General features: G+C 41.0%; 1 protein-coding gene across 9 annotated transcripts in view; it reads right to left on the bottom strand.

Moving 5' to 3' along the window:
• The window catches only part of NR3C2 (nuclear receptor subfamily 3 group C member 2), a 137,413-nt gene that overhangs the window by 20,735 nt on the left and 92,901 nt on the right, over positions 1-23,777 (bottom strand). For all 9 annotated transcript variants that reach the window (XM_081875259.1, XM_081875254.1, XM_081875252.1 and 6 more), the window contains 3 exons: positions 13,070-13,186; positions 4,263-4,598; positions 2,871-3,015 (listed from right to left, as the gene is read on the bottom strand). In XM_081875259.1, coding sequence (XP_081731385.1) covers positions 2,871-3,015; positions 4,263-4,598; positions 13,070-13,186 — 598 coding nt within the window. The remainder of the gene's footprint in view (positions 1-2,870; positions 3,016-4,262; positions 4,599-13,069; positions 13,187-23,777) is intronic.

Below are 23,777 nucleotides of genomic sequence, written 5' to 3'. Positions count from 1 at the left end.
CTCATCCGAATGGTTATTTAACCAGAACACTTATAAAATCAATTAGAAAAGGAAATTTTTAAAAATCCTAGCTATAACTAAGGCCTAATGTACTGGATCTTAACTGAAAACATGACTGGTTCTTAGCATTACCCATCTTCACTGCCCATTTCAATTCATGATTCACTGACATAGAGTTGTCTGCAGTAGCCAAGGACACTTATTCATCCCATGTGAATTCTAGCTGCCTAACCTGCTTTCAGATTTGCCTTTCAGTGCCACCACGGTATAGCATATTTAAACTGAAAAGATGCATCACAAAAAAAAGTTTCCTAAAAATAAGTGCCCCTTCAAAATACAGCACGCCAGCTGCACTGCCCATATCTATTTGTTGATTCCAAACTCCAGAAATATGCTTCATGGCCCTAAAATCCAGTGCTTCTCATTAGGCAATAAACTAGCTGCACACTACCGGTTTCTGACCTACTTTTTGGGAAACACTTTTAAAATCTAACATTGAAAAAACCCTGCACTTATTTGTTAGCTATGCTGTTCCATTTATTTGTTTCATATTAATCTGAGCATACTGTTCCCCTGCACTGGACTCTACTAGGGGTACTAGTAGTAAGTTAAACCTGATGAATAGTAAAATCATATGTGAATTTCATCAAACCCCTTGTAGTCGCAGAAAGAATCCCCATGCTTAATATGTTTATATATGGGCCAAGGAGCAATTCCAACAGTTTTGGGCTAATAAAAGGAATTGAAGAATAGAAAATATTTTTAGATGTTAGACTCATAGACTCAGATTTGGATGGGACCCCAAGGGTCATCTAGTTCAATTCCCTTCAAATTAGCTAAAACAGCTAAGCTAGAATAGGAACATGGGAAGCTGACTTGTACTTACCTAGCTCAGTATTGCCTGCACTGACTAACAGTGGCTCTCCAGGATTTCAGAGAGGGTTGTCTCTGTGCCCTACCTGGAGATGCCAAGGGTTGAAAATGGGACCTTATGCATGCAATGCAGATAGATGCTCTGTCCCTGAGCCATGGAGCCCTTCCCCCTTAGGTCTAGAAGGTGGAAGACCCAACAACTCTTCAGGTCCAGCATCATCATACAGAGCATCTGTCTGATGTAGGGAACATTGTGACCTCAGTAGGCTGAGTAGTGGTAATGAGCCTTCCTTGTACAAGTAGCCTAACACTCCTCAAGGACCTGCTTGGGTGAATAATGCCACAGTGAGAATCTGGCATTCATAAATACAGCTCACCATCACAGCAGCAGTGTTTGCAGTTCATAGATCATAGAAGTGTAGAGTTGGAAGGGACCACAGGGGTCCAACCCCATGTGATACAGAAATCTTTTGGCCCGACGTGTGGCTCAAACCCACGGCCCTGAGATTAAGTGGTGCTGCCCTTGAGACTGACCCAGAAACTCCAGCAGGTGCAGAATGCTGTGGCGAGACTCCTTACAGGGTCCTTGCCGTGGGAGCACATTCACCCGGTGCTATACCAGCTGCACTGGTCCCAGTGGAGTACAGGATCAGGTTTAAGGTGCTGGTTTTAACCTTTAAAGCCCTATATGGCCCAGGACCCTCGTACCTACGGGACCGCCTCTCCTGGTATGTCCCACGGAGGACCTTACGGTCTTCAAACAAAAACATCTTGGAGGTCCCGGGCCAAAGGGAGGTTAGGCTGGCCTCAACCAGAGCCAGGGCTTTTTCGGCTGTGGCCCCGATCTGGTGGAATGCTCTGTCACAAGAAACAAGGACCCTGCGGGACTTGACATCTTTCCGCAGGGCCTGCAAGACAGAGCTATTCCACCAGGCCTTTGGTCAGGGCACAGCCTGACTCCCTCCTTCTGTAATCCTCATAGCACTCTAGCCCAATGGTTGCCATTAATTTGATTTTGAATTGGTTGTTAGCCGCTCTGAGCCCGGCTTTGGCTGGGGAGGGCGAGATATAAATAAAATATTATTAAGAGCCTCATGCTCTACCGACTGAGCTGCTGAGATTATGGGGACGACTTTGCTATCTACATTGGGACAGTCTGGTTTACATGTTACTTTATCCACAAATGAAGCTCAGGGGGGGCCTGAACTGCTAGTCTGTAGAAGAAAACATTTACAGCAGTAGTGTTCCACTGCAACCCACATAACATATGTATCACAGGACAAATAACAATATTGCAACGGTATAGCAAATATGCAAGTGTAACAGTTTAATACATTCCAAATACTTTCAACACACACAGCAAAAGGGCACATGCCAGACAGAGCGCCTTAAGAATCTGGAGAATAGCATGGGCAAGGCTTTAAAGGTGAATTTAAAACAGAAAGGAAGACGGACATGGACTGGCTCCCTCCCCCCAGCAGTTATAGCTATAATATGAAGCTAGGAATGCTTCATTAAAACATGTTGGTTTCTTTCAAGACTGCAAAGAAAAGGAATTATAATCGTCATGAACACACACTGGGCAAACTGCTAGCTGTATACAAAATAACTATTCTGTGAATGTGCTTAGAAAAACCAGCAACATGGGTGTTTTTGTATACTGAAAGGTAGAGAGTGCTCCAAACTACAGTAGGCACCAAAGGCGCGCGGGGGGGGGGGGGGCGCCGCGGGGAAGGGAAGAATGATGTTTTCTGTTAATTTAGGTTTCATATCGGCTACATTTCAAAGCCAATGGAATGTTAATGCTTTGGAAACAGTATCCGATACAATGGCAGATGCGGATCAAATGGATGGGTAGGAGGAAGGTTTCTCAGAAAGATATTTCCTGTGCTCTCTTTCATTGGCATCCATATTTTGCGGCCTTTGCATCTCTGCATATCTAATAGTGCTCTATTTATTCTTCCTTTGTAAAAGCAAATATTTGACAGATAACTTACTCATTAAAGACTAAATCAGGAGCAAAATAGAGGAATTGGCTATTTGTATGCCTGTATGATCTCCAGCTCAAGGCAAATGACGATAGACACATCCAAGAATACTGGATTAGAGTAATTTGGTCCTCAAGAGGCAAGCTTCGAAAACCTGAAGAACAGAACAACAAATCAAAAACAGCATTTAATAGATCAGTGAGCTACTTTACCACCATCATAAGTATGGAAAACAAAACACCATTGTGCAGGCAGTTTATCCACATCCATTTTTAACAATGAAATATGCTACGTTTTGAAGACGCAGCAGTGATTAATTTTTAGAGAGAGGTGTTGAGGTTCAGGCTTGCTAGGAAACCACGCCCTCCAGGGTCCAAACTGCATCTGACTTTATCTCCACCCTTAAATCCAAGGAAGTATGTGGGGAGGGGTGTCTTTTACCCTTTGCCCTGCTATGGATCCAATCTGGATTGGGCCCTCTGCACTTGCAATTTCAACTGCCAAGCGCATGAGTGGGGAGGGCAGAGCCCTCTGCCCTAACACACTATGGTCCCGATCCATATCGCCTTTCGTCCACACTGGCTAGTTTTCATCACAAACCATCTTTAATGGCAAAACTACATGGCTAACATCATGCGTAATTGACATACTTTGTACCCTAATCCCAAGGAAATGGAGGGAAATCCAGCCAGTATATGGAAGAGAGTTTGGATTTGATATCCTGCTTTATCACTACCTGAAGGAGTCTCAAAGTGGCTAACATTCTCCTTTCCCTTCCTCCCCCACAACAAACACTCTGTGAGGTGAGTGGGGCTGACAGACTTCAAAGAAGTGTGACTGGCCCAAGGTCACCCAGCAGCTGCATGTGGAGGAGCGGAGATGCGAACCCGGTTCAACAGATTATGAGTCTACCGCTCTTAACCACTACACCACACTGGCTCTCTCTAGGAAGGGACAATTTAAGTCCTTACTGTCATTTCACAATTTTCATGGCTAAGCCTCTCTCGTTTGAAATAATTTCAGGTCAAGGTCCTCATGAGCCCATTAAAAAAAATAATGAAACAATATATATCTGGGGGAGAAGGCCTAAGAATGGCTGTTGGGTTTCTGTCCAACTTGGAGCAGTTGGATGCTATGTTTTTCATGTGTTCTAAACAAATATTAATTTTATTTAGGCAATAGCTTATGCAAAACACATGCATGCATTGTTGGGAGAGGAAGTTTGAATTTCTATTCACTGACACAAGCAGGGTCACACACAAAGGACTATTGCTTCCTCAGAGGAAGCTATTAATTAAATGTTGATACAGGGAAAGTATTCTTACCAAGTTCTTTTGGGCAGGGCATGCCTGAAAGCCACGAGGCCCTTATTAAAGGGATGTGCTAGAGGAGCCCCCTTACCTGGAAGTATCTTTGCCCACTTTACCACCTGAATCATCTGCTTGCCAGCAAGACGGTTTAAAGTGGAGAGCAGGTGTTCTGCCGTATCTGGCTTGGAGCCGTCATACCCAGCATATACAATTTCAGGTTCAATGTTCTCAAGGACCATAGCAGGCGAGGGAGTAAGTGCCGGCGAAACTGCAGATAAGTGAGGAACAAGTGCTGTGTTTACAGAAGGTTCTTTTGCTGGAGCGATATACGTCGTTCCTTCTTCTGGACTTTGGGGTGGCGGCTGCTGCTGCTGCTGCGGTTCATCATGGATCCCTTTTAATTTGCCCAACTTCTTTGACTTACGAGCTGTGGGGGAGGAGGGAATATGGGAAGAATGTTAGCAAAATGTTATCAGCTTTCTTCAATAAAAAAATAGTATGAATGACACCTAAGGGAATAGTAACCAGGTCACAATGACTTAACACAGCAAGAACCAGAAAGATCAGTTAGTATTTTTTTAAATGAACCTTGTGTTTTTAATTTATTGATTTGTTTATTTATATGTGGTTGGAGCAGGTGGGGTCCAAATGACTGCAGACCAGACCCTTCTCCAATCTTCCACTCACCTTACCAGTTATATATAAAAAAAAGTTAGGCAAAAGTTAGGATTTGAGAAATATGCAAAACTATGTCTGGAAAGACATCCATCCATAAAATGGCAGATATTCAAGAATTAGCAGTTATCAATGTTTTTCTAACTCTGTGCCAACTAAAAGAAAAGATTTGCTACATTAATTTATTTACACTGCACTGTATGTGAATAGATATTTGGAAGACAATTATCCTAATAGAGATTGAGCATCCCTGAAAATTGTTCAGTTGTATGTTAAGCATGTGCATATGAAGAACCTGTCCCTTGCATCTTGTGAAAAACAAATGGATTAAGTCACCCGGCCTTACAGTCATGAATGATTTCTACTCTCTGCTGCTTTCATTCATTCATATAAATGGTATGATCTGGTGTATATATTTTCTTCTCATATATTTGGCAGGAATAAATCACAAAACATGGACAATTCTATGTTTCTAAGGGAGACTCTAGAAATACCCTTCTCCACATTTCTAAATGCGTCCGGATGTGCCCAGACTTTTGAGATGCTTAAATCAGTAAAATTCTTTTCTCTAGCACTTTAGACTAAGGTATTTTGTTACACTGCCTTGGTTATATACATACTGAGTTTGGAAGTTCCAGATGTGCCCCAATATACAGGATCTTCCTGACACATACTTGTTTTTCAGATACACAGATCATGATGTATCCCAATACACGGGTGTTATGTACTAAGCTTGGATCCTAGAACAGTAGGCAGGTAGGAGCCTAGAATGCAACAACCTGATTGGTCTGCAGGAGCAGCCCAATCAGACCACAGGATGAAGTTAATCAGCCTATTAGGCCAGTAGGATACTAGGATGCAACAACTGATTGGCCTACAGCAGCAGCCCAATCAGGTGCCAGAAGGGAAACATAATCAACCAATCAGGTACTCATTGTGTAAAGAATGTATATAAAGCCTGAGGGGTTTTTTTGGGGGGGGGAGGGGATTCAATCACTGTTCCTATGAGCTGAAATAAAGAGCATGAAATTACTACTCAACTCTGAGAATATTTCAACAGGAATGTCTTGAAGAACTGTCTGTTTTTCAAATGCACAACTACTGCTTTGCTAGGAGACATTAGTCCTGTTCAGGCCACCCAACTCATGCTTGCCCAGGCCACACTAGCTAGTCCTCCCCTGATGCTGGGTGCTCCAGTTTAGGATTTTCCCCAGGTGTCTGCATGCGCTCCATGACTGTCTGCAGAGACGAAACCTTTACCCTGCTTAATGTGCACATTTGTACATGTGAAGGCTTCTACTGAACCCGGAACCCTGATTTCAAAGAAGGCTCCAGCTTGCATGAGAGTTCTAAGTGTATACAGCTGTATTTGTGAAGTTTCTTCTTTCTGAATACATTTGTGCAGATGCCATGGAGTAGAGAGATTCAGAGCAAGACAAATCGAGGGTTAGTCTAATCGGCATGGCCCCACGCATTGATTCAACTTGTGAGTCGGGTTGCCTGAATAGGGTTATTGAGGGACCTTATTATGGGTATACAAAGAACTCTAGATTCCACCCACCTTAAAAAAAACAACATGAAAGTAGAATTCTGAAAAGGAAACAGCACTAATGCAGTGCAGATGCCAAATTCAGGAGTCATCATATGGCTTCTCTTCCAGAAAGGAAGTGCTGGTATCCAACAGAAATTGTTGTGTCTGCAGGGCTTCCATTGTACTAAAATTGCCAACCTTCTATCTCCATTTACCTTAACTGAGATTTTACTGGAAGAAAGGCAGCAAAAAACTGATAATGTCGCTCTGTGTATATTATGCCTCTTTTTAAAATTAGGCTTGCATCTGTCACTGAAGCAGACTGGATTATTCATTTCTGCAGAATCATTTTGGATGCAGTCAATATGATGACGTGGAAACTTGGAAGGGAAAGTGAAGGCTGCATTAGTGAAGTTAAGAAATAGCAAGGACAAGAACTTTGGAGTTGGGCATCGTGAAGAATGACTTCTGGAGATGCTGAAGAAACAAGAAGCAAAATGTGCACAATGTGACAAAAAAAGTATCGTGGGGAAAACACGCACATTAGAATGTGGACCAAAATACCGTGAAGGTCAGATGAATGTTTATTGACTTGACACTGGAAGAATGTTTGGACTAAAGGAACACCACTGGGTCACAAGGCTATGTTTCTGCCCTATCCTATTGGTTTTCTCATGAAAGGGTGCTCAAGACAGAGAAGTGAAGACATTAGCCACAACCTAATGTGGCGCTGTGGGTTAAACCACAGAGCCTAGGACTTGCCGATCAAAAGGTTGGCTGTTCAAATCCCCGCGATGGGGTGAGCTCCCATTGCTTGGTCCCTGCTCCTGCCAACCTAGCAGTTTGAAAGCAAGTCAAGTGCAAGTAGATAAATAGGTACCAGTCTGGTGGGAAGGTAAACAGTGTTTCCGTGCACTGCTCTTGTTCGCCACAAGCGGCTTAGTCATGCTGGCCACATGACCTGGAAGCTGTACGCCGGCTCCCTCAGCCAATAAAGCGAGATGAGCGCCGCAACCCCAGAGTCGGTCACAACTGGACCTAATGGTCAGGGGTCCCTTGAATGAATAGAGAGGAAGGTGCCCACTGATCTTATAAGGCTTCACCACACATAGTGTTCTAAACAATTTGAAGGGACAGATCTCTGAAATGCCTGGAGATTAATGAGAAGTGCCAAAAATGCTACAACAAATAAGAATAGTTAATGTATCCAAATGCTTATCAAACAAGTGCATAGCAGAGGGGGAGATTGGTGAGCTATCCTATGGAGAGAATCTTACTCCTTGAGACAATGAGCTTTGCATATGATGAGAATGGCACTCTGAGCAGGATGTCTTAGCATGATCTTAACGTATGGAAGGAAGACCAAAGTAATACATATTGAGCAGAACATCTAGTCCCAATGATGGGCTTCTTCAGAAATAGAGACTATATGCTCATTCAGGGCAGATGTTGGCTCCCACATTACCGTATTTTTTGCCCCATAGGATGCACTTTGTCCCTTCCAAAAATGAAGGGGAAATGTGTGTGTGTCCTATGGGGCAAATGCAGGCTTTCTCTGAAGCCTGGAGAGCAAGAGGGGTCAGTGCGCACTGACCCCTCTCGCTCTCCAGGCTCCGCGCAGATCGCCGCAAGTCGTGGAAGCCCGCACCAGGCTCCCGCGGCTTGTGGAGAGTTGCCTGCATGCCGAAGGCTGGGCACGCTGAGCTCAGCGCACCCAGACTTTGCGCGGCTCTCCGCAAGGAAGCTCGGGCTTCCCCCGCCCTAGCCCCGCGCTTGGGGGAAAAAATACCCCCCCCTTTATTTGCCTCCCCAAAAACTAGGTGCGCCTTATGGGACGGTGCGTCCTATAGGGCGAAAAATACGGTACTTTCCCCAGTCAACATCTTAAAAGATGCTTGTTAAGAAATAGCTCCAAAGAGATGCCTGGCTATGCAAGTGTCAGTTTCTTAGCTTTAAGATGCACAGTTAGGGAGGTCTGACTCTCAACACATTCCTAAATTTATCAGGAAGAAAATATATAAGGAAGTAATGGGTAAGAAAATTAGAGTTTATCTATTTAGGATAATCTCACATTCTTTTCTATAGATTACTCAGAGTGGGATGTAATCAACAAAAGAAAAATAAGTGTGGAAAGAGATCATAATATATAACCAACATAGACATGTACTTCCACTCAGAAAGATCCTGCACTGCTTACTCAGATGTGTTGAAACCAGAACTCCAGCAAACCATATGAGAAAGAAGAGATCCATAAATGTAAATTGCTTACTTATATATATTGTGTCCTTCTGTACCCTTGCTAGCAAAACCTCATGCGTCCACACACCCACACATACATACATTTTTTGATTCTGTTGTTCTGCCTTTCACAGACAGAATATTTATTATTATTATTATTATTATTATTATTATTATTATTATTAAATTTATAAATGGCTTCCCGGCCATTTACAATAAAAATATCAGAATGTATAGAAGAACTAAATATATACACAGCAGTGTAAAATCAAGTCTTAAAATATCAAATTCAATGTTCACTATAAAATGGCTGACTTACAAATCAGGAAAGAATATTCAAAATAAAGGTTTTCAGATGCCACCCAGAAGCAAGAATGCTAGCTGCTTGTCTAGTTTCGATAGGAATCTGATTTCAGAGAGCTGGAGCTGCAGCACTAAAAGCCTATTTTTGTTTGTTTGTTGCCAGCTACCCCTCTTAACAAGGTCCCATCAGAAGAATACTATTGCCAGGAGGGGTAGATGATGGAAGGTGGTTCCTCAGGTGGCCTGGTCCAAAGCTGTGCAGGGCCTTAAATGCTAGGAGCAAAACCCTGAAAAATGGCATTACCTGCAGCTTCCAGACTATTTCCAAGGGAAGCCTCACATGCTACAGTAATCCAGTACTGACGTTACCAATGCCTGGACCAAGTCACAGCTATCTTACCAAAACCAGTCGTAGCTATCTTAGCAATCAAAGCTGATAAAAGGCACTCCTGACCACTGAGGCAACCTATGCATCAGGCAACAGAGATGCATCTAGAAGCACCTCAATACTGTGTACCTGTTCCTTCAGAGAGAGTGCATCCTGTCCAGAGCAGGTAACTGACCAACTGACTGGGCATAGGAACCACTATTTCCCCCCTGCCCCCAAGCTACTATTTCTAGACTTTCCTGAAAAGAGGTATTGTCTGTTAAAGCACCCTGGAAATTGCAGCTCTATGAAGGAAACAGGGCCTAAGAAAACTCAGCCCCCTTAAAAACTATTTAAAAATTTGATACTGCTTTAAATGTATAATGCTGATGGGACCTCAATAAAGGTTGTCCATTAGGGTAACCAAGGTTGATTCAGATCTGAACTCAGAGTCAAATGGGTCTACACAAACAGCCTTGTACATTGCAAGCTGGGATGCCCGGTGGATAATGTATATTACACCAAGGAATTGGAACACATTGCAAGAACTAATTGGAAGACATTGTGGTGGTTTGTGTGACAGAAACTGCCCGACCAAATTCTGATTGACACTATAGACGCCAAATCAAATAATTTATCCAATTATCTAGGACATACATGTGACAAGATAAGTGGGCTTCTATTTCCTGAATGGAACAATTTAAGTCTCGAGTGTCCTAAATAGGATGGGTTGAGGATGACCGGGCCATGCTTAGCCCAAAAAGCCAAAAACACAGTTGAGGAACAATTGCAGGTATGGATGTCAAGCAGTAACTTAGAGGAAAGAATATATCAAGATAACACCTTATAATAAATCACCAACTCAACTGCTGTTAGCAACTTGGATTTACTTGCAGCTCTTTCTTCTAAGAGTAGCCAGGTGCTGCTTAATTTATGAAAACCGACAAGCTCATGGCCATAGGTGGTCTGGCTCTGGGCTACAGAACCTCTTAGATTACATTATAGGCCAGAGTAAACACACCTTAAAAGACAATATGGAAGATAAGTAGGTAAATTAGAGGTCATTGTTTTTTGAGGAGATATCTTACTGATTCCAACTTGAAATCCAGTAATGCTCTTCCCATCCAGAAAACCTTACACAGGTTCCCTATACTTTAGCAATATAAATCTCACATTAAAAGAACAAACAACTGAGCAAAATTCTACAAAAACATAGAATACCCTGCTGATCTTATCTGAAGTCAATCAAATATTTTCTTTTAAAAATAGTGCTCAAATGAAATCTGATGCAATTTGCACTAAAGTTCACATAACACACTCTTTAAGTACATACCAGGCTACAGGTCTTTTTCTTCTTCTCCTCACTGATCCCAGCTTATTCCATGGAAACTAAACATTATCTTAAGTTTAGATAATAGCACACAAATTTCTTGCTAAATCTAGAAAAGTTATCATACTCTAACCATACTGACCAAAATAGTGAATCAGTTAGATTGATTCACCAGATTCACAGTTCATTTGAGCTAATTAAAAGAATTAAATGCCGGATGTAGACTAAGTTATTTTCTGGATTACTTTAGGAACAAGATACACTTCATCAATAAAATTTAGAAATGAGCTATTTATGTGAGCAATTGAAATATTTTGTTCTTTAAAACCATATTCCAGGTTTAGCAAACATTATAATATTAAAGAACCATCTTTCTGCATCATCCTTCATCCCTCCTTAATTTCTCTGGCACTATCCCGTAGCTAAAGTAAGCACCTTCATCGGACCCTCCTGCTAACTTTGTTGAAACAACTTAGTCTTTACTAGAATTAAGACTGGCCAATCCTCCTTCCAGCTCCCCACCCCCACCCCCGGTTGCTTCCACACCCAACTGTTCCCTCTGGCTGAACTTTGCTACTCCCAAGAGCCATTCCCTGCTCTTCATCTGAATTTCACCCTCCCCTCCCAATTCCTGCCTGGAGTCTTTAGTTTCCTTCCTTCCTGTGCAACTGAATGGCAATTTCTGTAAGTCCCCCCCCCCTGCTTCTACCCTCGACCATCATTCTTCTTTTAGCCAGCTACAGCTTCCCACCACGGGAATACATTTAGCATAAATATGTTTTGTTGCAAATGCAGGTTAATGATAATGCTGATGATGATTTTACATGTCATTTGCTTCTAATATTCAAGGAAAGAGGGCATTCTGTCCGTGAAATGCTGTTTCCAAACTGATTACATCATCTTAAGCCTCCATTCACTACAGTTTCTGCAGTGGAGTCAAAACAAAGATTTGCTGGCTGAGAAGTCGCCCCCCTTTCAGACACATTGTAAAGGGAGAAAGCTCTTCATATTGGGTGAGCTTTGATCTTTGCAAGGGGCAAGAGGAAGGAAGTACACAACTGCATTGCTGCGGTAGCACAAGGACCTGCTCCTTTGTTCCCTTGCTGTGTTGCAAGGTTGCAGTGCAACCAAAAAGAGATGTTGCTTAGGCGATTTGGGGACATGCTTCCTTCTGCTTGAGGTCCCTACAAATGAGGTGATTTATGAAATCAGTTATAATTAGAAATATATTAGAATATGTTGGACATACGTTGGACGACAGCTGTCCTTTTACTTCCCCCTGCTCAGAGATACACAGAAGGCAGGTAAAAACGACTGAGTGGCTAAACACCCACAAAAATAACAAAGGTACGCAGAACACCTTTTCTACCGAACAACCCTCTTCACCTCACACACGAAAATATTTTGGTGATACTTTGGCCCAGCTCAACTTGACACCTTACATTTATGAGAGGCCTGGCTAGAAATGGACTTTTATATCTTGATAGCGCAGGTATGAAATTATACTGCTAAAAGCAATTACTCAATTTAATAATGAATATAGGGTACATAGAATCCGTCAGCACCTCCTCTCAGAGGACGGACAGAGAGGTTCACCTTCAGAGACAGAGTCTTGACATCTGATGCCCCCTTTCTGTGGCTGTGGGAATACCTAAAGTTGGTTCATCTCTGACTCGGATGTCAGAAAGGGAAAAGAGAAGGATTTCCATAGGCACGTTGAGGGTGTGTGGGAAGGAGGCTGGAGAGCAAAGATCCCGCAGTCCTCTCCTTCTGACATACCCAACAACAGGAAAACCAACTATGCTACACATGCAGTTTGCTTCTCTCCCATTGGTATCAATGAGAGACAAAACTGCTTTTAAAATAACAAAAAGAAAAGGAACTGGAAGGGGAAAAGGGGGGGGGGGACACCCACCATCATCACTACCATCTTCCAACCTGCCAGCACAAGCCCGGCAAAAGCCTAGGAAGATGTGGTCTGTCTGCCTTTGGTTCTTGCTCTCCCCACCCTCTTGGATCACTCTGCCCATTTTTAATATAAATATATATATTACTAGGCTGGAAATTAGCAGGAAATCTGGCAGATAACACATAGCTTGAACTTTCTTTCAGTTAATTCTATTTTGATATTCTTTTGGAACGTTCCCACAGCACCACCAAAAAAACCCGCACAACTCCTGATGCTTTAATCTTCTTAGCTGTGTGAAACTCCACTAAAATTACTGTCATCATCTAACACCCACCTTCCTTATTCTGAGCTATAAAATACATATTTCAAAAAAAGGAAAAAACCTAGAATGACAATAGGGTTTTAGTAGCTTTTGTATAATACTTCTTTCTTAGTTGAGTAATTCAGGATAAAACTTCTGAGACCATCCAGCTGATACCAGTTTAAGAATAGACATGTTTAAAACATGTTTTCTCAGTGAGTATCTAGTAGTGATATATGCTTACCTCCCAAATTCATTCCAGCTTGAAGACATTTCTGTAATCGGCAAGCTGGACAGTTTTTTCTTCGAATCTTATCAATTATACAGTCATTCCGTCCAGCACATAAATAATTGTGTTGCCCTGCATTAGCAAAAAGAGGAAAAGAAAAAAAGTTATATTCTACTGCATTCAACTGTCTTTTTAAACACAAACCCTCCAGAGCACCTGATGCAGCACACCACATTAAATCATAAAACAATTTTTAAAAGAAAAGAGCCCTCCAGCACGATACCCAAGAGAGCAGAATAGAATTCATAAATGAAGAGCATAAAATCAGGAAAGTTACTTCTTTAGCAAAAACTTCCAAAGAGGTAGCAAAAACAACAGAGACCTTTGTAGTGCCATAAAGGCTAATACACATTATATATAGTCCAGAGTTCCAGCTTTCATGGACTAGAATTCACTTTATCAAATGCAAAAAAGCATTATTCTGAGTTAACAGGTTTATAAACACAAGGATACAGAGGGCAAACTGTACAAAATGGGGTCAAAATGGCAAAAGACATGCGAAAAGCTTGGCTAGTGAGAGTTCAATTAAAGCTTAAATCAGGGGTGGTGAACTGCTGGCTTGCAGGCTTGATCTAGTTTAGAAAGCTTTCCCTGGTGGTCTGGCAGTCCCTGATCTAATTTTCTGGTGGCGGCACTACCACTGAGGAGGAAAATACAGAGCGCCAGCAGCAGAGGTGGTGCATTTTTTATCCTCATCGTGGTGCTGGGTCAGGCACAGAGGTTTCAGTTTCTCTGCTTAGTCCAGTGCCAGTGCCCTCACTCATCAGATGAGTGATCTGATAAGCAAAAAGGAAGTGCTGATCCGTGAGTGTGAGAGTGTGTCTGTCTGTCTGTCCCCTGTGTGTTTTATGTGTCCTCTTCAGCTGATCTAAATGGATCAGCTGAAGACTAGGGAGTGTGCCTGTGTGTGTTGTGCATGCGTGTGAGAAGAGTCACATTCATGCTGACCAAAGTCTTTTGGAGTTTTACCAAAGGTGATCAAAATAAGCACAGTAATCATTCACTACAGAAGAAATTGAGGCTAATGGAATCACCCTAATATTGCAAAATAAATAAATAGTTGTGTTGTTGCTAATCAAGTCCCACCTGCAAAAGGTAAAAGCCCAGTTTACAAAATTCAGCCATATTGCATGCCCTGGGTTGGAACTCAACATGTGGTATGCTCCAGCTAGAGGAATGCAGGTATGAGTTTCTGATTTTTCCTTCCCTGAAGGAAAACACTGTAGGGTTTGGGGATCCTCCACCACAACAGTATGGGAAGTGATGCAGAAGCAGGTGATGCAGAGGCACCAGCAATACACCCCCCACCCTCAAACAGCAGTCTGTGCTGGATCCATAGTCACTTGCACAAAGGTGCCCATCCATTGGTGCAAGGGACACATGGCGTACAACCCTCTGAATGTACTATGCCTACCAAGGAAAGAAGTTACCAAAGGAGTTACTGGGAAAAAGCAGGAGGGGGCTGTTGTGTTTATATTTGGTTTGGGGGCTTCCCCTAAGCACCTGGTTGGCCACTGCAAGAATAGGATACTGAACTAGAAAGGACTTTTGGTCTGATCCAGATTGAATGTTCTTATGTTCACATCAGCCAAAGAGGACCCTTTCTTTGCACCAGAACCACAAAGCTGGTCAGGTACGTTATTCAAAATTTACGGACCAGGTTTTCTCAGATGAGCAATTAAGAACTCTGCTCTTGCTTAAAAGAAACAGTCAGGTTTGGTTTGTACTGTGTTTCCCCCCACACTTGTATGTTTTAGGGGGCAATTTTCAAAAAACTGAATTTATTTGAACTGTTAAAATGCAACATGCCATCTACCCATGCACTTTTTATGATATGTTCATTTTAACGACACAAAGTAATCAAATCTAACCTTCCAACAGGCCCATGAGAAACTTTGAAACAAGGCTGTTGGGAAGTAGCCTTTCATGTTGCAATAAATCAAATACGAAGCATAGCAGCCTAATTTCCCTGCCTTCCCATCCCTTGCAGCAAAATCCACATCACCCTTGAGTGGACCGAGTGAATGACAACCACAACACAGGCAGTCACACAACAGCCGATAATCAGGATATAAAATCCACTGCTCCTTATGCTGAATGAATTGCTTTTGGTATGTGTTAATAGCCGCGATGTGGCTTGACAAAATGGCTACAGAATGTAGAGTTTTCAGAGCTGGGTTAATGTTTCTGCATATTGTGCTAATTAAGTAATTTGGACTTTGGGAATATATTACCTAGGTCCTAGTACATCCCTAAAATGGGTGTTGAACTTTAAAAAAGGGGTTTTATTCTGATGATACCAATGTAATGAAATGATGCCATGCATACCTGTGTGATTTTTCATTTGGGCTTTAAGAAAACTCAGTTCCACAGATTGTTCTTCCTAACTTACAGAGGGATGGAACCAAGGCCAGATTCTTTCTTCACATTCATAAGCTTGCTTCATGCTCATAAATAAACATTATTAACAGCCCCTTGGCTACATTAACTTCACATACTTATTTTGGGTCTCGTTTCACTTCTGAAACTGGCTGTTTTAATTATTTGCCCAGTGGAATGGAATGAAAATATGCTGTGGAAAATCAATGAGGAAAAGGCGACTGGGGGCAGGGAGGACGCATCTCTTGGAAATCTAGCTCTCAAACAGGCCTTTCTCTGTAGTGGAGGGATCTGCCCCTCTCTGCCTTAAGCTCAGTGAAGCAGTCTTTACTGCTGCAGAACAAAAATCATATAATTCAGCAGCAGGCTTTCCTTTCGACTCACCCAGTTGCATGTGAAATACAACTTTTCCTAGCAGCTTTCAAGTCAATACCTCACTTACTTAAATCAGTGCTGTTATATCACTGCATGCCTGCAATCTCCTAAGTGGTGAAACATGACTGCTAAATAATATTTCACTTTAACAGTATTAGGTACAACGCAAGCCCACCCTCAGCAAGTGATATGTTTTAAAACATAGACAGATAGGCACACAGGCATCATGCCATTTCTCTCTTTCAATATTAATACTCATCATTTTTAAAACAAAGCACAATTGACAACATCAGTTGTTTCAAGCTTTTAAAAAAACCTCACTGTATTTTACTGGGGGAGGGGGGGGGGGGTCCACAAACTTTTCCATTTTGTGAGATTTTTAAAACTGAGCTATACGTTTTGATTTTAAAATGTTCTCTCTTATACAGTGAACAGGGTTTTTTTTCAAAGCAGTTGCCAACTGCCCAGCAACAGCAGCCTATGTTTGCACTCACTATTTTAGGCTACATCACATGTCAATTACATAACCTTGTTTTACTGCTCTTGAACTGGTTGGAACAACCCGGGAAACAGATTAGGGCAGTCCCTCGAAATTCTGCAATGCAAATTCAACTACATGCCCAAATTCCTACCACTTAATAAAATATTACACCTATGTTCAGTTTCTCTCCATAACTGGTTACTTATTATTAGAGCAAACTAAAGCTTGTGATAATTAACTTCCCCAATTCTGTTTAAACCAGTGCATTCTGACTATGCAGTAGCAACAGTAAACTAATAAATAATGGCCTGTATTGCTCAGGTGTATGTACAGTAATATAATTAATTGTAATTTACAAAAAGTAGATCAAGGGTGTGCCAGAAGCTTGCAAAGTTTATTTTAGTTTTGTTTTTTTTTTTAGGGGAGGGAGAGGGGTTGGGAATTACTGAGTTGCAGCACACAGATTTAAAGGAATCAGAGCCTGCACAGCTGTGTCATGAACAAATGTAAATTTCCAGAGGTCTGTTCAAGAAAAAAGAGAAGAATGTTTTAAAATCAAGAAAAAAATAGCAAGATGATGCGATCACACACACAAACTCTCTCTCTCTCTCTCTCTCTCTCACACACACACACACACACTCGCAAATGTGTGCCTGCACACACAAACTGATTTTCATACTCCCATAATTTAAAGTCTGTCTCCATGCAATGTATTTTCATAATCAACATTTTCCCTGCACACTGATCATTTTCACTGTGCTAGCATAGGACTCAGTGCACCTGAGCACTGAACTGTCAGGTCACAGGTAGTCTAATTCAAGGTTAACCCATTTATTCATTTCCCAGCTTTGTCACACCGCCTTCCATATTCTTTGATCCATTTCTCTGCTATTGGATTAACCTCTCTTGGAATTATCAGCCATTTGCTTTCCCTCTTGTCCTGAGAAGCCATCCTTTTCTGGTGAGATGCTTAGTCTCCCCTAAACAAGAGCTCACCTGGGATTGTAGAAGGAAATCACATCCATAATCATTAGTTATTTTTATAAACAAAGAGGAACATCAGCAACAATGTGGCCATAACCAGAAACAACTTCATGTTGCTAAACAAGCTAAAGAGATAATTAAATCAAGAGACCTGAGGACCCTAGAGAAAATACATGACACAGTGTACCTGAGGATTATTTTATTGCATATTTTAACCACCAACTTTAATGATTAAAGGTTTTAATGTTTTAATGGGATTGTTTTATGGTGTATTTTATAATGTGTAATTTTTAAAAAATATTTTGTAAATCACTTAAAAGACTATTTTGGCATTAAGCGGTAAATTAATTAACCAACCAACAACTACACCTATTTTGAGTCATCAAGGCACAATGTTCACACCATCTGAGTAAACACACCAGGCTCCAAAAACCTGAACCCTCACACTGTGCCTCATGCACCTATGCTCACAAGTTAATTCCAGAGTGTGTATACGTATGCAACCTTAATATACTTCCCCCTTGCATTAAAACCATGTGATAATATTTCCCACCCATTCAGTTCAATCAACTACTTTGTCATTTCTTTTAAGGTTATTTTCTTTCTAAAATGGTCGAGCACAATTTACTTAGGGCTTGCACAAGTTTCTGGTGGATTATACCATTTATTTCATCTTTCTTTGCTGACCTAGATTGCTTCTACTACTTATTTTATCTTCAGTGTTCTTTCTCCTTTTTTTAATCCATTATCTCTGCTTCTCTCTTATTCTAACTTTCGCTTTAGTCTGAATATCTCTGCTGTTTCCTCCTTCCATATCGTGGCTTCTATTATTTTGCTGACTAAATGGAACTATTCTCAAGTAAGTGGACTGGGAACTGCAGCCAAAGTATCTTTATCAACGATGGAGAGATCAGTTGCTCATTACAGTACTTTAATTCCCCGTTTCATAATTTTTTCTACTCCTCACCTTTCTGTTGAAGCACATGTTAAAATAACACAATTAAAAGGAGAAAAGCAAATGTTTAAGCAAGGCACAAAAGGAATATGGCTCATTTTCCCAAGTAAATTAGATATTTCATAATAATTAGTATGCACATTGACTTCACATCTTCAGTCTTCCAACTCTCTATACCATCTAGAGTTTCCACTTTAATTTTTAGAAACAATCTTCTCCCCAAGATACTATTTCTGCAAATATTCTTTTATAAAAGTGGCATTGTCTAATATTACTACAAAGTGGTTTAACATGATATTATCTGGCTTCTTTTCTAATTGCATCCCAAGGGCGGTTCAAAAGTGTACACTCGCAACATTGGTGTAGCATCTCTACAAAGAGTATTAAGATAGGGAAGTGTTTCCCACCTTAGTTCTATGTGTACATACACACAGAGGTACATATACAGGCAGAACAAGAGACCATCAGGCATATTCATTCATTCATTCAATAAAAATTATACAGCTGGAGATGACGAGGACTGAACCTGGGACCGTCTGCATGCAAAGCAGATGTTCTACCATTGAGCTACAGCTCTTCCTATCGATGAAGGGAAGTACAAATGCATAAAACAAGCAAATAAATAATAAGCACTGGGAGATATATGCACATTTCCAATATGCCCATCCAGCTCTCTTTCACCATGTTCTAAGCATGAATAAAATGTCCCGGGCAAAGAGGACTAGCTCAATAGGGTTCAACCATCATTGGCTCAAAACCCTTAGTCTCATAGATCTCTCCTATTCTTCATTTAGAAAGATGCACTAACCACTTGAACCAAGTTCTATTTTGAATTTAGTTATTGAAAGAAAAAATGACACATAAATTACACCTCCTCTCATGCTGATCATTTCTATTCAGTGTGGTGGGATTTTATTTCATATAATTTTGTTTTCACAAAGAAAGATATGTAATGAGAACACCAGGAAAACCTCCTTGGAGACAGCATTCCACAAACAGTGAATCATCACAGAAATGGCCCGTTTTCATGCTGCCATGCTCCAGACCTCTTGTGGAGTGGGCACATGAAGAAGGGCCTCAGATGATGAGCGCAGGGCCCAGGGCAGGCAATATGAGGAGGGGCTGTCCTTGAGGTATTGCGGCCCTGAACTGCTTAAGGCTTTATAGGTCAAAACCGGTGCTCTGAATTAGGCCTGGATGCTAATTGGCAGCCAGTGCCAAAAAAACCTCAATTAAATGGATACCTAAGTAATTATGCATATAAACAAGAAAGTTCAGTACTTCAGATCTCCGATATGGTTAATATATTGAAACTGACAATACTACACAACCACTTTACACTAATTAACACTCCTGTGTACTTTAGAAGATGTAACATAGCATTATCTATTCCCACTGGGAAGATGTGAAAACCAATGAGAGGCAGTATGCTAGGAAGTGGGGAAAAACACTGTTTCCGTCCATTACATTCAGCAAAAGGAGCCAATAACTTAATATGCTTTCATAGGGCTAGCATATGTCGGACTTTATAGATTCACGTATCTTTTATCTTTAGTGGATATTCCTATTTCTTTTCTTCTTTGCCTGCCCCTGCCCTGTTGCCTCTTTCACCTCTTCTCATAGACAAGACAAATATGCCTGTGAAGCTCAAAATGCTTGTGCACTTTCAGCTACAAAGATTTTTCCTATATTCCCTTCAAAAGGGACGCGAAGGAAGAAAGCAGGCGATACTCTGAGCTAAATGAACAGAACTGCTAGAATAATCTGTACAAATACTGAAGGGGAGGCCATTTATGTTAACAATGAATGTTTGATAAACAGGATATGTTAAACTTTAACAAAACAAAATAAAAAATTTCAATTAAAAGGCATTGCGTCTCCTGCTTTATCTTTCATAGATCATTCTGCCCATTCCATTATCAGATTACAACAAACACATGATTGTTCTGTATCTCTGTTCTAATATGTATTTGCCCCCTTCTTCCTTCCTTTGCTCCCTCCCTCCTATTTTCTACAATTATGCTGTTACAGTTTTCTCAGCAGGCCTTGTAGATGTTTTTCCTTCTTTTGCATGTGTCTTTCAACATGCTCCAAATATTCATTTAACCTCTGTTTCTTTTGTGTAGATTATGAAACAATTATACTTAAACAGTGCCACTAAAATACTCCGGTAAATCCATCTATCTGCTGATCTAGTGATTTAAGATGGATGATTTTTTACAGGTTGCCAATAATGTAATAATTGGAGGCACATCAACTATATTGGGGGTTCAAAATGCATATTAAAAAAAGGAAGCCTTATTATGCTGAAGGTGACTTTCAAAGCATGTCTTTAACTTTGCTTCAAGTCCTAATGAGGCCTAAAAAAGGACTCTGTTTATTTAGGGTAACTTTATCAGAAAGATAAATGCTGGTTTTATCTTGTTCCTTTGGATGGTTCAAGAGATACAGGAAGTTATTTGTAGTGTTTCTAGCATACATTCGTCAGAACATTTAAATTTTAGAAGTCTACACTGAATTCCAAAATGGGAGGTCTATTTTCAATTCAACAGCAGCTCTATTATGGTGGCCTCAATGTATTTCATAGGCTGCCTCCATAGATACAGGTGCATTGGATGAGCTCCACCACAATGGGATTTCTTAAATGAATGGAAGAACTTTTGTCGCACCCAAGAATGCATACAGAAATGCATCTTGCTTTGAGGCAAACAGGGAGCTTCTTGTGAGCGAACACTGTTGAGTGAGCACAGAAGCAACCGGGTGGAGAAGGAAGGTTTGAATTCAACAACATAATTCAGCAGACTTAATGATGAAACTCAAGAGAAGCAAAATGGGAAAGCAAAGCAACGTTTGTTATTCAGGGCCTCATTTCAAGAGTGCTTGATGTTTAACATCATACAGAAAAGGTCACACTCTTTGGACAAGTATATTCAGTAGGACTACCGCCCTGAGCTTCCTTCTCATCACCATCAGAAGCATATACTGAAAGAGGAAGAAACAACAATTTACCATAGTCTATCTTAGAGTGGTCCGATTTTTCATACCAACTGGACTGCAAGAGTATTTTGACAAGGAACCCATGGGTTACACACTGCCTTTTTGCATGGGGGGCAGGGAGTGAGACCCAAATTTGGCACCCGTCCACCCTAGCTCTCATGCTGCTTTCCCAAAGCTGGATAAGTGAGTTACAGGGCTTTGGAAAGGAGATGTGAGACTCTGGCAGGGTCCAAGAGCCCTCCCACATCCTTCTGAAAGTGAGGAAAGCACTACCCAGCTTTGGGAAGGCAGTGTGAAGACGGGAGTGGGGCATGTCAAATGTTGCCGAGGGCCACTAAAAAAGGCCTCGAGGGCCGCATGCTGCCCTTGGGCCATGCATTGGATCACCTTGGTCTCTCTATTATGAATGCAAAAGAGTAGTCCCCTTCACCAGTTTTATCCAAATATTTGCCATAATCCTAAGAGCGCAGGGAAAAGTGAGGGAAGACGAGCTTACATATTTGATTTTGTGATTGCACTTTACCTGATAGAGTGGGATGGGGGATTTGGGTTCATTGTTATCAGTGAAAACTTTTTCAATAAAATGGTTGAGGGGGGGGGAGTCACTATGTTTAGTTATCTCAAGCATGTGCTATTGCAATTCATATCAGACAAAGAGACTCCTGCATGATCACAGCTTTCCCCATTCACTTCAGTGTCACAGAGAGCTCTGTGTGTACAACAGAGGTTGCATGTGGACCCATTCCTGAGAATGAAGTGAATGGAAAGGTATTGGTTAAGACACTGGAACTCTCCAGCCCAAGCATGTTACCAGCATTAGAGCCTTGGGACCTACCAACTTCAGGGGTCCTGACTTGCAGTTTTGACAAAAAATGTCAGCATCACCAAATCATTAACTCATGTAAGAACATAAGGAGAACCTTCTAGATGGGGCAGCAACCCACCTAGTCCAGCATCTTGTTCTCACAGTGGCCAAACAGGTGCTTATGGGAAGCCAAGATGCAGGACCTGAGCACAAGAGCACAGTCCCCTCCCTTGGTTTCTGGCAACTGGTATTCTGAAGCCTAAAGTGAAGGGTTCTGCTATGGCAACACCACAATCCTCTTTTTAAACATATGTTTTTAAATATTCAATAAAATCGGGGCCAGATTTAGGTTTGAGGAGACCCTAAGCTACTGAAGGTAATGGAGCCTTTTATATGTCCAGCTGTCCTTTGTCAACAACAAATTGTCACTGTTTTTTGTGTTGAATATATGCTATATGGTAATTTATGGACCTAATAGGTATCTAAAGCCATTTGCACATGTTGCCATACAACCAGTCCATGCAGAATGTAGGCACCCTATATATAGAAATGAGCAAACCAGTGATCTTTTAGGGAGCAGGCTAGCAGGTGGGGCCCACTACTTACATCACAAAAGCCTACACAACACAAAATAAAACACTGTTGCTGTATGTAGGTTTTATTGTATTTGTTTTTTATCTTATATTTTGGAAATGTACATCCAGGTTTTTTTCCTTTAAATTTTTTTGGGGCCCCCAAGAGAGGGGGCCCTAAGCTATAGCTTGTTTAGCTTATACGTAAATCCGGCACTGCATAAAATGCATTCTGATTTAAAATATGGTGGTAATCAAGAATTTCTCTTAGTATGGCTGTGAACCAGATAAAATTAGCTCTGTAAGAGGTGTGTTTGAAAATGCCACATGCACTAAATCAAACAAAAATTAGAGCAAATGAATTTAGCGTGCTAAAAAGGTTTTTCCACTTTAGTAAGTAGATTATAATGAAACGTAGTAAAATATTTCATATAACTGATTAGTATGTTCCCACTTATGTACACTCTTGAAGCAGTGTGAGGTTTTCAAAGCTGGAAAGTAGCCAAAACCAACATTGGGGGGTGGGGGAGAGACATGACACACTTTAAAAGGCATAATTTCTGTAGTGGAGTTTTGTAGGGTTTAAAAAAATAAATAAATCACAGTTTCTAATGCCTATAAAATGAAGAGCCCCAAATCCAGAAAGGTCAATTGTAACATATTGCACATACAGAAACAGAATGAAATTGCTTTTCTACAATACTGCACAGGGATTATTACAATACTTAAAGTATTCCTATGCAAATGCACTAAAGCAGGTGAGCAAGGAAAAGTGAGGAATCAAAGTTATTCTATTTGCAAATGAAATCCGTCACTTTCTATCACTTGGAATGCCATTATCCTAAGAAAGAAAGTATGTTTAGCATGTTGTTATGTCTGGGGTGCCACATAAGCCTCCAGGGCATGGTTCATATCACTGCAATGCCTTAAACAGTTCTGGCATTAAGTAAATATTAAACAGCAGTACTTGCATATGTAATTACTCATTGCCTTTCTACTGTTTCCATACAAGCAATATATGCTTAGACCATCAAAGAAACCTCAAAGAAAGAAGTGAGCATTTTTACTAAGACTTCTGTCTTCCTTTTAATCCATTTATTTGTCATCATCAGTCC

The sequence above is a fragment of the Podarcis erhardii genome, assembly GCF_964252035.2.
Source record: "Podarcis erhardii genome assembly, chromosome: 9".
Taxonomy (NCBI): domain Eukaryota; kingdom Metazoa; phylum Chordata; class Lepidosauria; order Squamata; family Lacertidae; genus Podarcis; species Podarcis erhardii.
Note: the sequence above shows the minus strand (reverse complement) of the source record. Positions and strands in the feature narration are given on the sequence as shown.